Source organism: Suricata suricatta, chromosome 11 (genome assembly GCF_006229205.1).
Source record: "Suricata suricatta isolate VVHF042 chromosome 11, meerkat_22Aug2017_6uvM2_HiC, whole genome shotgun sequence".
In the NCBI taxonomy this organism is placed as follows: Eukaryota; Metazoa; Chordata; class Mammalia; order Carnivora; family Herpestidae; genus Suricata; species Suricata suricatta.
The window spans coordinates 84,315,860-84,332,088 of NC_043710.1; the positions used below are offsets into that span (position 1 = coordinate 84,315,860).

General features: G+C 40.7%; 1 protein-coding gene across 4 annotated transcripts in view; it reads right to left on the minus strand.

Moving 5' to 3' along the window:
• APLP2 (amyloid beta precursor like protein 2) overlaps nt 1-11,051 on the minus strand; it is an 81,409-nt gene extending 70,358 nt beyond the window's left edge. For all 4 annotated transcript variants that reach the window (XM_029915717.1, XM_029915716.1, XM_029915715.1 and 1 more), the window contains exon 1: nt 10,855-11,051. In XM_029915717.1, the coding sequence (XP_029771577.1) occupies nt 10,855-10,959 (105 nt within the window). In that variant the 5' untranslated portion in view covers nt 10,960-11,051. The remainder of the gene's footprint in view (nt 1-10,854) is intronic.
• Nucleotides 11,052-16,229: the final 5,178 nt, after the last annotated feature.

Genomic DNA, 16,229 nt, shown 5'->3' on the forward strand with positions numbered 1-16,229 from the left:
TTAAGGATAAAAATCAGGACAACAGGAAACAACATGATTAGTACATACATAAAACAGAAGTAACAAGTAAAGAATGCATAGTCTCTACACCCACATGATGAAATTTCACCAAAGACCAGTCATAAAACAAGTCTCAACAAATTTCAAAGGACTGAAATCATACAGACTGGTTCTCTAACCACAGTGCAGTTAAGCTAGAAATAAATAACAAAAAGACAACCAGAAAAAATTCCCATATATTTGGAAACTAACAAATGTCTTTCTAAATAGAAAAAATTGGATTAAAATGGAAAATTTCACTGGATGATAATGAAAATATTATTATCAAAACTTACATGCTGCTTAAGGGTACAAGCTGGCAACTAGTAGATAAATAAGTTTTGAAGATCTAACATACAGCACAGTGACTACTGTAATATAGGGGTGCCTTGGTGGCTCACATCAGTTAAGCATGTAACTCTTGATTTTGGCTTAGGTCATGATCTCACAGTTCATGTGATCGAGCCCCACATTGGATTCTCTCTCTACCTCTCTCTCTTCCCCTCCCCAACTCCCTCTCAAAATAAGTAAACTTAAAAAAATACTATATTATAAACTTCAAGGTTGCTAACAGTCTAGATCTTAATTGTTCTCACTACAAAAAAGGTATTATGTGAATTATATATGTTGGTATTAGCTACATGACAATGGTAATCATACTGCAATACATAAACCAACTCACTGCACGCCTCACACTTACACATCATAGGTCAACTGCACCTCAACTTTTAAAAAAATATTAAATAGGAGCACCTGGTGGTTCAGTCAGTTAAGTGTCCAACTCTTGATTTCGGCTCAGATCATGATCTCACAGTTCATAAGATCAAGCCCTGTACTGGGCTCTGGGCTAACAGTGTGGAGCCTGCTTGGGATTCTCCCTCTCCCTTTCTCTCTGGCGCTCCCCTGCTCACTCATGCGTGCACGCTCTTGCTCGCGCGCGTGCGCTCTCTCTCTCTCTCTCTCTCTCTCTCTCTCATATTGAAAAAACATATATATATAAAATAGCTAAAAATAAAAACAAACCATTGTGAGCTGCAGCTAAAGCCCTTTTCAGAGGAAAATTTATAGCTTTAAATTAACAGAAAAGCAGAAAGCTTTTTAAGTAGTCACATCAAATTGTTAGAAAAAGGATAAATTAAACCCCTGGAAAGTAGAAAGAAGAAAATAATAATGTGCAGAAATAAATAAAATGGAGGCTGGCTCAGTAAATAGAGCATGCAACCCCATATTGGCACAGAGTACTTAAAAGTAGAATCTTAGAAAAGGAAGAGCAAAATAAACATACAACAGAGAGGATCAACAAAACCCAAAGTTGATTATTTAAAAAGACTTAACACCTGGCAAGACTGACTTAAAAAAAGACAAAAATAACCAAAGTCAGGAATGAAAAAGAGGGTACATCAATGCAGATTTTATTCATATTATAAAGACCATTAAGAATATATCCTAAACAACTTCAATCAAATGGTATCAATTTAAAGGACCAATGTAATAAATTACTAGAGAAAGATAACCAAACTCACACAAGATATGACTAACACTATAATTAATAAATAAATTGAATCCATAATTGGAAATGTTACCACAAAGAAAAGTCCAGATGGCTTCACTGGTAAATTTTTTCCAAATGCTTAAAGAAAAAATAATGCCAATCTTAAGTAAAATATTCCAGAGAATAGAGAAAAAGGAAATATCCTATCTCTCCGAGTCAGTTTGAGGTCATAAAACTCTGACATTGAAATCTGACAAATACATTATAAAAGAGAAAAATTACAGGTCAAATCCACTTTTGAGCACAGAGACAAAAATAGTGAACAAAATTTTACCAACCAAATCCACAAAATAAATAAGTGGTTCATTTCAGGAATGCAAAAGTTGCTTACATATTTTAAAACGTCAATTAATATATTTCACACTATCAAAACTAAAGAGAAAAATCTTATGACCATCTTACTAACTCCAAAAATAAAAGTGAAAAACATTCAACATTCATTCATAACAGCAATCTTTAGCAAATTTAGAATGAAAGAGCTCTTCTGTAATCTAATAAAGGGCATGATATCTATAAAGAAACCTACAAGTGTTATATACATTGTGAAATACAGTTTCTCTCTTGAGATCAGGAGCTAGGACAGAGATACCAGTTATCACTACATCTCTTGAGCATTTTACTAGAGTCTTAGTGCAGTAAAGCAAGAAAAAGAAATAAAAGCTGTAAGAATTGGAAGGAAAGAAAGAAAACTGTCCTAATTCACAGAATATATTCAGAAATTTTCAAAATCACAAATAAATTATTAGAATTAGTGCACTAGTTTACCAAATCTTCTGGATACACGGTCAATTTGGAAATATCAACTGCATTCCCACAATCACAACAAAAGAACAAATAAATTACAACAGCATTAAAAATAATCAAATACCTCTGAATAAATCCAACACAAGATGGTACAACATTTCTATGCAGAAACCTATACAAAAGACTGAGAATAATGAGAGAAGACCTAAAGGTATATGCCATGTCTCTAGATTACAAGATTCAGTATTTATAAACTGTCAATTTTCCCCCAACTAACTACAGACTCCGTGCAATCCCAATCAAAATCTACAAAGTGGTTGTTTTTGGTGAAATGTATATGGCAAGAAAAGAATTACGAAATAGTCAAAACACTAGCAAAGATAACCAAGGTAAAACAGCACGCTCTGGGAGATGTTAAGAATAGTTATTGAGAGACACAGGCTTGGTCAAGGATACACATGGACATCAATGATTAAGAGAGCCGAGAAACAGACTCACCCATACAGAGATATTAATTAACAATGAAAGCGCCATGGGAGAACAGAAGGGAAAAGATGACCTTGACAATAAATGGTGCAAGCTGGACAGCCATATGGTATGGGCCACATACCCATATGGAAAAGATAAAAATAAAAAGACTCATGCTTCTTATTACACACAAAAAAAATCAGTTCCAGGTAAACTGTAGCTCTAAATGTGCCAGGCAAAATAAAAAGCTCCCAATCAACAATCTAGGAGAATAATTTTATGTCCTCAGGGTACAAAAAGACTTCTCAAATAGTACACAAAAAGCACCTATCATAATAATCATAATAATAAAGATAAATTATACATCAAAATTAAGAACTTCTCCCAAAGACAACATTAAGACAAATAAAAAGGTAAGCTACAGAGAACAGCAGTATCCCAATAACCTCAAACTGGAAACATCCCAAATGCCCATCAGCAGAACTATACAGCTACACTCAACAACACAAATGACAAAAACACGGTTGGTAAGGGACACCTGGATGGCTCAGTCGGTTGAGTGTCTGACTCCTGATCTCAGGGTTGTAAGTTCAAGCCCTGTGTGGGGTTCCACACTAGGCATGAAACAAAACAAAACAACACATGGTTAGTGAAAGGGTGACTGGCTGGCTCAGTCAGAAGAGCATGTGGCTCTTGACCTTGGGGTTGTGAGTCTGAGCCCTGTGTTGGGTGTAGAGATTACTAAAAAAACAAAACAAAACAAACATGGTTTCAGAAAGAGCCCAGGTATTTAAGAATACATACTGAAGGAAGGACTCCATTTATATAAATCTAGAAAACAGGATAAACCACAGTCTTTTAGGATAAATGCCTGGATGGTAACACTATAAAGAATAAGTAATTACCCTAAAGGTCTGGATAATAATACCTGGTGGGGAAGAAGGGGGGTTGAGGTGGGTGGGAATGTTCTATTTTTTGACCTTGGCGGTAGTTACACAAGAACGTGTTTTAAGAAAACACACACTGAGCTATAAATTTTTAAAAGCTCAAAAATACTCAGGCTTTCGATGGAGGGAGGGTTGCAATGGTGCCACATATGCTTGGCACCTTCACGAGTACAGGGTTAGCTTTACTTTCCATCCAAGTATCTTAGCTTTTAAATCATAATACGTTCAAACAATTAATACTCCACACTGATAACAAATATTTATTACAACTCTAAGAGCCTGAGCAAACTTCTGTGGAATCGAGAAAGAAGAAAGGGGTGTCTCTCGGCATGAAAACATGGAGGGGAATGCTAAATTCCCAACTCAAGATAAGAGTTACTTCTAGAAAGGAAAGTTAATGGGACTGGAAAACGTTCCAAAGGAGGCCTTTCTATTGTAATGTTTTCTTTCTGTATCTATAATGTTTTAGTACTCAGGGAGAAAAAAAGAGTAAAGCAAATACGGGAAGTGTTAACATTTAACAAAACTGGGTGGTGTATATAGGAGTAGCTTTTAGATTTTTACTGTTCTATGTTGGAAATATTCCTAATTAAAGGGAGTAACACAAAAGAACATCCTACACTCTTCCAGCTCATTTCTCCACATAAAATCTCCACTTCAGGATCTGCAAGTCATCTCTTTAGCCTTCTGGAGGCAAACTATAAAATATTCTAAAATACTTAGGTTCTTCAGCACTATCACTAATCAACATTTTCTTCTTCTCTAGGCTCAATAGCTCCCTTACAGTTCATCCACATTCCAGGGCTTCAGCACTCCAGCCATTCTGTTCCAGATGGCAACATCCCTCAAAATGAAGGGCCAAGATCCTAATCAACACCCTGTGTGAGGCTCCTCCAATTTCTCAAGTTTGCCAGCAAATGTTTAATTCACGTACCATTTAGATAAGAATAAATTAGTTGTTTTCCCCTCCAGTCAGCCATTATATAAGCTTCCCAAATGGAGAATGTCCTCGTAGCAGTCATTAGGTTATCTACCCAACATCCAGAGCCCTCTTTTCCAACAGAACCCAACCTGCAGTGCCATGCCCCTGCCGAGAACTGGTTTGGCCAGAAGCATCCCGTGCAATTCTGTCCAGTAAGACTTGCGGGTACTGTGCTGGTGGGCTTTGAGAAAGGTTTCTTCACCCTTAAGGGGAGATAAAGTATAAAGACAGTCTCTTTCTCCCCTAGACATTATATCAGAGAGTGTCCTCTGGGACTATAACATCCAATCTGCAAACACAAGAGGCATTCAGCTGACAAAGGCAAGTAGACAGAATGGGCTGAGCTGCTCAAGTAACCAACCTCACAGGTGCCCCACCCCAAATGCTGATTAACTTATTCTGGACCATAGTCTTACCCCATCATGGTGGTCACGGTGTCCATGGTTTGACCATCTAGTAGGCTCGTGACTGTAAATGTGGTGTGGATAGCCTTTTCTCTTCCAAATACTCCTATACCCTAATTTTGAGAAGACCCCTCCAGCCCCTGCACAGCTGGTCTTTTACATTTCCTTTCCTTAAATTTTGCAGAACGCAAAGATGAAACAAACTTACTAAAGAGAGAAGGAACTGGAACATTATGTTAAAAGGCATTAGAAGTTTTTAAAAATCCATGAAAAATGTGAAAAGGCAAAGTTCCCTGTAATTACAGCCTTCAAAGATAACCACTGTTAGTAGTCTGATATATTGATTCATGATATATTGGAACTTCTGGGAAATTAGTTTATTTCTTTTAATGTTTATTTTTAAGATAGAGAGACAGAGACAAAGACAGAATGTGAGCAGGGAGGATCAGAGAGAGACAGAGACACAGAATCTGAAGCAGGCTTTAGGCTCTGAACTATCAGCACAGAGCCAGACATGGGGCTCAAACTCACAAGCAGTGAGATCATGACGTGAGCTGAAGTCAGAATGCTTAACTGAGTGAGCCACCCAGGTGCCCGAAATTAGTTTCTTTTAAAGCCATATATTTATATCAGGTTTTCTGGTAGTGGGGAAGACAGAAGAAGAAATCTACAATCACATGAGAAATATTATGAAACAGCCTGACATAGACGAAAGTAAAGAACAACAGACTTGGAAGACAAAAGCTAGATTCATACCCTGGCCCTGCCGCATGGCATTAAACCCTCAGCCTCTAGGACTTCCTTTTCAGGTGGGGATAACAATACCTACTTCAGCAGACTATTTGGGGAGAGAAGATAAAGTACCCAAATGAGTTCTGTTAGGGTTTTTTTGTTTGCTGGTTTTGTTTTTCTCAGCTTGCACACAGAATCACCTGGGGAGCATTTAAAACTGAGAGTCCCAGATGCATTCAATGAGAACCTCTGAGGGTGGGGCCTACAAATCACATGCAGGTGCATTTTGTAGAGTAAAAAGCACTATGTGTATTTGATTTTACTACTGTAGCATTTAGCATCTAACACAGACCCTCACATCAGTGATTCAATAAACACTAGCAGAATAAACAAACAAACAAATGAAAAGACTTATATTTTAAAAATAGATTTTAGTTATGTTTCAAGAAATTTCATGTTAAAAAACATTCACGATGATTACGTAAAAAAAAAAAAAAAAAAGAAATTCTCTTACCAAAAGTAATGAATTGTAGTTGATACAAAAGACTGGAGCCTGTTTCATTTGAATGGGCCTCATGGTTCACTTTCCATCTTAGGCCGTAGATCAAGGTGCATGAGACTAAATTTAATTAAGCATCAAGGGAATCTATTTTATCTCACTAAAACACAATTCATGAAAACTGCATTATAGACGATTTCGAATTCTCTCTCAAATGGCACCCTCCATAGAAGCTACAATTACCAGACAAAGATCTACCCCTAACTTTTGTCACACAGAAAACTTGATTTTCTTTCAGTAGTTTATTTTAGGACAGTTCAAAATAGAAAGCGTTAGGTGCCAGCTCCAATATGCACTGTATGCCAGTTTTATAAAATACATGTACTTGATGTATCTGCAAAGATATATATCCCCAACATGTTTACAGTGAGGTTTTCCCAGATAATATAATTTGAGATTATTTTTTTTTTATCTGTATATTTTTAGTTTTTACAATGAATTATGCACTACCTACATAACCTTTCTTCTGTTATTTTAAGAAGAAAATGCAGAATAGGGGCCTGGCTGGCTCAGTCAGTACGGCGTGCTACTCTTGGTCTCAGGTTATACATATGAGCCCCCACACAATCAGTGTACAGATTGATTAAAAATAAAATCTTTTAAAAAATGAAAAGCCCAAGATTTCATTAAAGGTAAACAATGTAATTCAAGAATCTTAAAAGATGTTTAAGTTTTGATTTTCCAAAATCACAACAACATCAGGGAAGTTAAAAATCTGCTTTTTATATTTAGAAAACATTAATAACCCTTCACATTTACTGCCAAGATTTTTAAAGCTCTTTAGCTTTAAAAATAACTATGTTTTCAAATGCTATAAAAAACATTGTTGGGTCAACTGACAAACGAAAACAGGAGACTTGGATCAAGATACTTTATCAATGATAAATTTCCTTAAACTGATAACTGTACTAAGGTATGTTAAGGCAATGTCCTTGGTTCTTAGGAAATACACAATGAAGGTTAGGTTATGGGGCATGACTAGCAACTCTCTCTCAAACTATTAAACAAAAAATGAATAATAGAATGAAAGATAAAGCAAATGCTGAATAGGGAAAGCATTAACTGGTGAATCTGGGTTTGAGAGTCATTTATAAAATATTCTCTATTTTGGTAAGCTTGAAAGTATTTCTAAATAACATTCTTAACTGAAAAAAGGAACAAAAAATAACATTCAGAACACTTAAGATCATGCTGGACCAACGGCAAACAAGACATTAAATTAGCACTCTCCAGAAGAAATATACGCTACGTGTGTTGTTATTTTCAGGTGGCCACATTAAAAGAAACAGGTGAAACTAATTTTTAACGTATTTTACTAAGCCAAGGTTCAAAATTCCATTTCAATGTAATCAATCTAAAAATTATTAGTGCGATGTTTTACAATCTTTATCACATTAAGTATTCAAAATCTGGTGTGCATTTTAAACTACATCTCAATTCAGATGCTGAATTTTCAGAAGAAATTCCTGATCTGCATTTAGATTTCATTAAATAAATCGTTCCTCAGCCTTTTCTCTAAGATCAAGTGTAGATTTCATTAAATATACATGAGAAAAAGTAAACCCACATAACCAAGTTGTTTAAAATATGGTTTTAAGTTTTTCAATCACTGAACTATCAGCTTTCGATGTCCACTTAAATTAACTAAAAGTAAATAAAGTGGAAAGCTCATTCCTTAATTATACTGGCCACACGGAAAGCTCAGTAGACACATGTGGCTACACTGTAAGACAGCCCAGTTTTACATGATGAAACCAACACCCTCTGTGAAAGGAGAGCCTGATGGCTAAGACTTAGTTTATCATATTCATCAAGATTCTTAGCAGTTTTCGAAAATAATGACTGATAATCCTGCCAGCAGCTCTGACATCCCCAAGTCATAATCAGACATTCCCTAAACCACCACTCAGAAATACTAACACAAAGCCTTCTTTACCTTCTAAATCAATTGCCACACCTTGTATTTGAGCTTCCTGAAAATTGCCTAGCAAATGGCACTCTTAAATGTTAGCAGGATGAACCAGAGTTCTGGTTCTCAGAAGCGTCAATGTCCATTGTTACAGAGTGCAGAGTTTCAGCATAAATACGGTCTGCAAATCCCAAATGGAAGCATGCACCCAACAGAACATATCCTGAGTTTAAAAGAAATGACCTGAGTACAGAGGTGGGTTTTTCTTTTTAAACAGATCTAAAAGATTAATTCTGTCAACACCAAGCAACCCTAATGATTCGCTAATCAATAATTCTGGGCCAAGCAACTTGATCAGGGATTTGGCTAGAATCCCTTTGGCTAATCTCAATAAAGACCTTCCCAAAGACATCCTGATTTAGCCCATTCTCATCTAAATTAAGGTTTAGGCAGTCCTCTGCCTGAGAGCAAATAAATGAAATGAAAGTATATACATATGAATAAAATATTGTCTGGTTGACAAAAGGAAAAATGATCTGAAAGATAATTTAATGTGGGCAAAAATACACTTCCAAAGAGGGGAAGTTAGCCTAAAACAGCATTTAAAAACCATTTTATGGAAATGTTTAATTCCTACCTTCTGTCTAGCCAGACTTTTCAGTTAAACAATGTTGTGGGTAACAATTGAATTTAATCCACACAACTAACTCTGATATTACTAGTTTTTCTTTCTCTGCAGGCATACATACAGGTGTTAATATTCTACTTAAACTTGAAAGATGTTCTTTAAAACCTACGAATCCTTTCTTGTAAATCTACCAATGCCTAAAACTGCTCATTCCCCTGGGAAGTGAGGTAAAAGAGCGTGGAAAAATGGTTTTTGACACCCTGACCTAAAAGTTCTACATTCCACACAAAATCCTTCCCTCCACCTTCCTCTCCCATCCACTGATCTACCTCGCAACATCCCATCAGGGATCATAGATACAAATCTTACAACTGTGTGGAAACTAAAAGAATCCTCATCTGAAAGCCTGACTGTAGAAACATTAACTATTCCTACTTATTCCTTCCCCCACCTCCCTCCAAAGAATCATAAAGCTTTGAGAGGGATGAACACAAACATCTTAAGCCTTTCCATAGGAGGTGTGTTCTTGATTAGATTTGCTTGACCCTGGAAATGTGTAAACATTCTGCAGACGACCACATTCTAACTTGAGGTTTTTGCTAGAAACTTCGAAGTCAATGCCTATGTAATCAAATCCAGCCTCACTTCTCTCTGAAATTAGCTAAATACGCAGAAATCTATTGTAATTTTAAAAATAGTGAAGAGGGAAAAAGACAAACTACACCCGAAACACATTCCAATCCAACAGTTCAAGCACTATTTCCAGACGGTAAGTAAAAATAACGTCCCACGTCTCCCTCAGGAACAGAAAGGTTTTCATAAAGCAGCAGGGGCCAGACCACGCTGTCAGGACCCTCACCGACCCCAGCAGCCCTGCCCGTTCTCGCGGCCTGAACTCCAGCGAATCACCCGAGAACCCAGGCCACTTAACCACCTCGTACGAGCACAAAGATGTTGACGGGGTAGTCAGATGCAGAACAGCTACTTAAATTCTGACACCAAAAAAAGTACGATTAAACAGGAGTTTTTACACGGTCTTCATCAGTACTTTTCCTCCTCGCTGGAACCCACCAAAAAGGGGAACAGTGCGAACACCAGAGAGGGGTTTCTCCTTGTTTATTAGACTTAAGCTAACAGCTATATTTAACAATTCCTCCCAAAGGCCTGATGCCAGAGCGGTGGATCTTTTGAGAGGAAGGCGCACAGGAAGCAGAAGGCACACCCGCTGCTTGGTGCAGGAGCATTCTCCCGGTGCAGCCAGAGGCGCTCGCCCAGCACCTCGGCACTTTCCAAGGGCTAGCCCGGGAAGCCTGCATCCTCTCAGGCTAAAGCCCACGCAGCCAACAAAGGCTGCATCTCCTGCTTCCACAGGGAAGTCCCACCATCAGACGCCGGGAGCAAGCTGCCCCCCGCAGCCCAGGAGCTGGGTTGAGCGGAGCCGCCCCCGGAGAGCCGCGCCGCACCGACGTCCGGAGCCGAGGACCGCCGGCGGGGCCGCAGAGCGCAGAGGCTCGCGGAATCCCGGGAGAGGGCGGGTACAGCGTCTGAGCCCCGCATGATCCCCAGAGGCTGTGGCAGCGCCGCGGGCGGTATGGGGGCTGGGGAGGCCGAGGCAGCCCGCCGCCCCCCGCGCCCCGCAGCCCCGATGCCTTTCATTTGGCCTCTGCGGCGGCGGAGGCAGCTCGACCTCCAGCGCTAAGCACTGCGCCAAGCATGGGCGGGCGGGGGAGGCGCCGCCAGACCCGCCGCAGCGCCGGACCACCCCCACTCTCCGCTCTCCACGCCGCGCCCCCAGCCCGGCCGGGACCCCGAGGCGCGCGGGTCAGCTCGCAGGCCGCGCTCCCACGGCGGCCGAAGGATACTGCGCTCGGGCGTTCGCCCGGTCCCCACCTCGATGTAGCCGGCCAGTGCCGCGGCAGGCGCAGTGAGCCCGAGGAGCAGCAGGACCAGGAGCCTGCCGGTGGCCGTGGCGACCGCGGTCCCGGTGGCCGCCATCCCTCGCCGGGTCGCTCTAAGCGCTCGACTACTGTGGCTCACACACAAGAACTAGGGAGCTTTCCCCACCGCGACCCAGAAGCATCTGAAGGCAGTTCGCCGCCGCCCCGGGGGTTTTACACCAACCGGAACTGACTTCACAAAACCACGCCCTCCTTCTCCAGCACCAATGCCGGCCCGTAGAGCCGCCCAAGGCACCGCCCCTTGTTCGTCCCAGACCCAATCAGAGAGCAAAATATCCCCCACCTCCCTCCCGCCCCAGCACCGAGCCCCGCCAGGCTCCGCCTCCGGCCTCTGACGGCCCCGCCCCCGCCTGGGACCCTGCTGCCGCGTAGAGAGGGGGTGTGCGCGGGGTGCGTTGGGGGCAGCGGCTTCGCGGCGGGTGGGGGATTGCTCTGGCCTCCCGCACCGTGAAAGGTTATCTGGCCGCGCAGAGCCTGTGAGTCCGCCTGCAACCTCCTGATTCTGGGCACGCCCCGCTCCCCTAGCCCTGCGGGGTATTTTTCAGATTCCTTTGGGTACCGCCCTCTTTGAGGTTCTGAAAAAGGTTTTATTAAAAACAGAATTAAAAAAAAAAATTTTAACACCAGAATTGTTCCAAGCCCAGGCAGGTTTACCGAAGGCCCTCCCCGACGCTGGGGACGGTCTAAAACCAGAGGGATTTTACCCCTCTCCCGACCCCTGCGCCAGGCGTGCTGGTCTCCAGCGCGCTGCTCGCCCAGAGCCAGGTTTGCCCTTCCTCCGTGACTATGCTGGGAGGTGTTTTCATGCTTCTGACCTCTGTTCCTTAGGCCGCACTCTTAATCCTCCTTCCCAGCGGCCACTCGAGCCAGGGATACCCCTGGAAACCAGTGGTGCAAGGACCAGGTTGACCTTAAAGCCCAGGTCTCCTTGTGTGTTTTAGGAAAAGATCGGTTTTTGCTTTCTTCTTCAGTTTGAGATCACTGCCAAGAAGCCAGCTTCTCTGCTTTCTTGCTCCACTGCGTTTCCACTTCGACTGGGAAAACGTTCTGCTACCCCATTTCACCACTGGCACGGTCTCGCCGCAGCGAGGGCTCCGCTGGCTTTTTCTCAATAGCCGTGTAATTTATACACCACCCTTTGTAGAGTCCTTGCTAGTCCCTTTAGGTTCAACCAAATAGAGAACAGGGTCTCTACCCTAGGAAACAGACGGTTAAAAGAGAGTGTCCACAGAGTAAACCATGGGGTCATGAGAAGAACGCTGGATTTTCCAGTCTTATTGCCTGACGTGCCTAGTTCTTGGTGGTTAAAAAGGCTGTGCCCTGTTTCCCAAAGACAACTCACTCCTTTCCATAATAGAGCCCTTTCCATGCCTATAATGTCTTCTCTCGAATCCCTACCTGTTGAAAATATGTTCATTCTTCCTCTGCCCCCTAGTGTAATGTCATCCCCTTCTGAAGGCTGTTTCCCATTAGGCACTTGCTCCCTTGGTTATTTCTGTAACTCTGTTATTGCCACTAATAAGACTTGGGATATGGGCCTCTCACAGTAGAGACCTCAGCACATGTCTGTGCAGTCACACTGAAACCAATTATGCTGGGTTCTGATCTTAGTTCTGGAACAGCTGCTATGACTGATGTGTGCCCTTCCCCAAGTTCATACATGTTGAAGCCCTAACCCCCAGTGTGATAGTATTAGTAGGTGGGACTTTGGGAGGTATTTAGGTTTAGATGTATGGGTTGTGAGGGCGGGGCCCTCATGATGGGATTAGTGCCCTTGAAGAAGACACCAGAGAGCTACTCATTTGAGAACTCAGTAGGAGGCCAGGAGAGAGCCCTTCTCAGGGAACCAAATCAGCAGGCAACGTGATCTTGGACTTAACAGCTTCCCAAAAAGAAAATCTGTTGTTTAAGCCACCCAGTGTCTCCCTTTTCTTCTCAGTCATGGGTGAATATTACAAGCCTGACTCACTCACCAATTTGTGTGACTCCGTGGAAAGTGAATGTACAGTAGTGAAAAGCAGGAAGAGGCTTAACTCTAAAGAGTGAAAGGAACTTAAGGCTACATGTTACCAAGTGCAAGTATCTGTGAAAATATATATAGAAACAATATCAAGTTGATTGTGTAAGTTCCGATGCTGTTGGGGAGGTGTAAGTGAGCCATTTAGTCCTTCTGGGACTTTGCCTTCTGTTACCTTGCCCACAAAATCAGGGACTTGAACCAGGGATCTTTAAATTTCTGTGAATTTGAATGTTAAGGGAAAAGCAAATGAAGTTACCTGAGTTCAGAGCAGTGGCTTGATACTCATGCATTTAGGACTGTATATTCTAGACTGGGCTCTAATATCATGGGATGGGACAAAGAAATCTAGAGAAATGATTTAGGGGGTTTTCAAGCCAAAATTAATCAGGTTCTGGAAGAAGTTTATTTGCCTTTTCAGGTCACTGAAATATCATTAATAAGAGTTTATTGCCCCATTCATCAGTATTCTCGACTTTAAAATGTTACCATCTTTTATTAAATGACACTTGAAAGGAGAATAACTGATCTTGCAATTCCCAGACAATAATTTTTCATCCTAAATCTGCCCGTGTCAGTGACAAAGTCCCTGAAGAATTCTGTATTTTCCTTTTATTACCCTTAGTGCACAAAAGTAAAAGGCCCTAAAATCACCTCCTATTTGTCTCTCTTCTTAAGTGTCAGACATTCTCCTAAAAGAGGTGTCTTCCATGTACACTTAAGATGTGTACATTTCATTGTTGGAGAAAAAAGTAAAGTTTATGTCCCTAAGTGCATGGACTTCTACGAGTAGCATGCCTGCATTCATTTGGCACTTATTCATCCAACTCCTGTTCAGGGGGAGGGAAGCCAGGCTAGAATAGATGCTCTCAAGCAAGATGCTTTCAAAATCATCTAAGAAGATTTATAAAAAGGCAAACTCCTAAACTCCCACTTCAGAAATTCTGAATCACTAAGGCAAAGTGGCATAAGGGAATCAGTCCTTTTTTTTTTTTTTTTTTATCTTAAAGCTCTCCAGGAAATTCTAATCCATTAATACCTTTGAGCGCTTGACTCTTGAATGTCATTGGGACTAGTAAAATTCATATATATGGCAGCTAATTTAAAATTACCAGTGTGGGGGCATCTGAGGGGCTTAAACTGTTGATTTTCTGACCTTTGATTTCAGCTCAGGTCACGGTCACAGGGTTCTGGGAGCCATTGGGCTCCACACTGAGCATGGAGACTGGTTAAGATTCTCTCTCTCTCTTTCCCTCTGCCCCTCCACCCTCTCCCCTACTTGCTCTCTCAATCTCTTCCTCTAAAATTAGATAAATAAATAAATAAAAATAAAATTGCTGGTGTTGGGGTGCCTGGCTGGCTCAGCTGATAGAGTGTGACTCTTGATCTCAGGGGTGTGGGTTCATGCCCCACATTGGGTATAGAGGTTATATAGAAATAAAATTTTTTAAATAAATAAAAAATAAAATTAACAGTGTTTTAGTTTTCCAAATAAAACATTAAATTAAGATATAACTGTGTATTATCTATAAATACTGATTCAAAAAGATATATGTACTTCTATGTTTTTAAAAAAATTTTTTTTACATTTATTTTTGAAAGACAGAGTGCGTGTGGGGAAGGGACAGAGAGAGAAGGAGACACAGGATCCGAAGCAGGCTCTAGGCTCTGAGCAGGTGTTCAGCACAAAGCCCGACGTGGGGCTTGCACCCACAAACTGTGAGATCATGACCTGAGCCAAAGTCAGATGCTTGACTGACTGAGCCACCCAGGCACCCCTGTACCCCCATGTTTATTGCAGCATTATTAATTTTCCAAAATATGGAAGCAACCCAAGTGTCTATCAATAGATGAATGGATAAATTTATGGTATATGTGTGTATACACACACACAATACAATATTAATCAGCCGTAAAAAATAATGAAATATTTCCTGTTGCTACAACATGGATGGATCAAGAGAGTATTATGCTAGGTGAAATAAGTCACAGAAAGACATTATGACTTCATGCATATGTGGAATTTAAGAAACAAAACAAAGGAAAAAGAGACAAAACAAAAACAAAAACACCAGACTCTTAAATTTAGAGAACATATTGGTGGTTACCAGAATGGAAATGGGTAGGAGGATGGATCAAATAAGTAAAAAGGATTAAGAGCTCACTTACCATGATGAGCACTGAGGAATGTATAGAATTGTTAAATCACTATATTGTACACCTGAAACTAATATAAGACTGTATGTTAATTCTACTGGAATTTAAAAAACAAATTAAAAATTTAAGAAAACAGATATGGGCATCTGGCTGGCTCAGCTGGTAGAGCATGCAACTCTTAATCTCAGGGTTGTGAGTTCAAGCCCCACATTGGGTACAGAGATTACTAAAGAAAAATAAAATCTTAAAAAGTAATAAAAAACTTTTGAAAATTAAAAAAAAGATACAATGGTGTATTATAACTGCTGTTTCATTAAGAAAATAACATTTAGGGGCACGTGGGTGGCAGATTCTTGATTTCAGCTCAGGTCATGATCTCACAGTCATAAGTTCAATCCCCAAATCAGCCTCAGTATGGAACATGGCACCTGCTTGGGATTCTCTCTCTCACTCTCTCTGTCTGCCCTTCCTCCACTCATGATCTCTCTCTCCCTCTCTCTCTCTCAAAATAAATAAGATTTTTAAAAAAGAAAAGAACATTTAACAACAGGAAAATAAGAATGGTCATTATTTAAAATTTTTAAAGTTAGATACAATGTTACTTTTTTTATCATTACAAATCAGGATGGTGAACATTTTATAATGGAACAGTCCTGTCCTTACATAGGTTGGGACATTGCAGTACTGGAAGTAAATATGAACTAGTTATATGCCTTGTCCTTGGCCTATAACTGGTACCCCTTAAATACTCCACACCCCAAAATAATAAATATGCCACACCCAAAAATAATAAATAAATAAATATGCCACACCCAGAATGCGTTCCCCCACCTCCACCCCACCCATAACTGACTCACCTGCTTGTGGAAGTTTTCTGCTCTTTCCCTTCTCCAAGGCTGAGTTTGTGCACCTCCTTTGTGCTCCCCAGGACATTCTGTACACACCTCTGACACACTGTTTGTAAACCAAATATTAATCATTTGTTTTCTTTACTGTCATCTTCATTACATCATGAGTCCTTAAAGGGGAGGAACCATGTTTTCCTCATTTCTGTACCTCCAAAATTTAACACAGTGCTTGACCTTCTATTAATAGACATTCAAAAAAACATTTGCTGAATGGATACATAACTA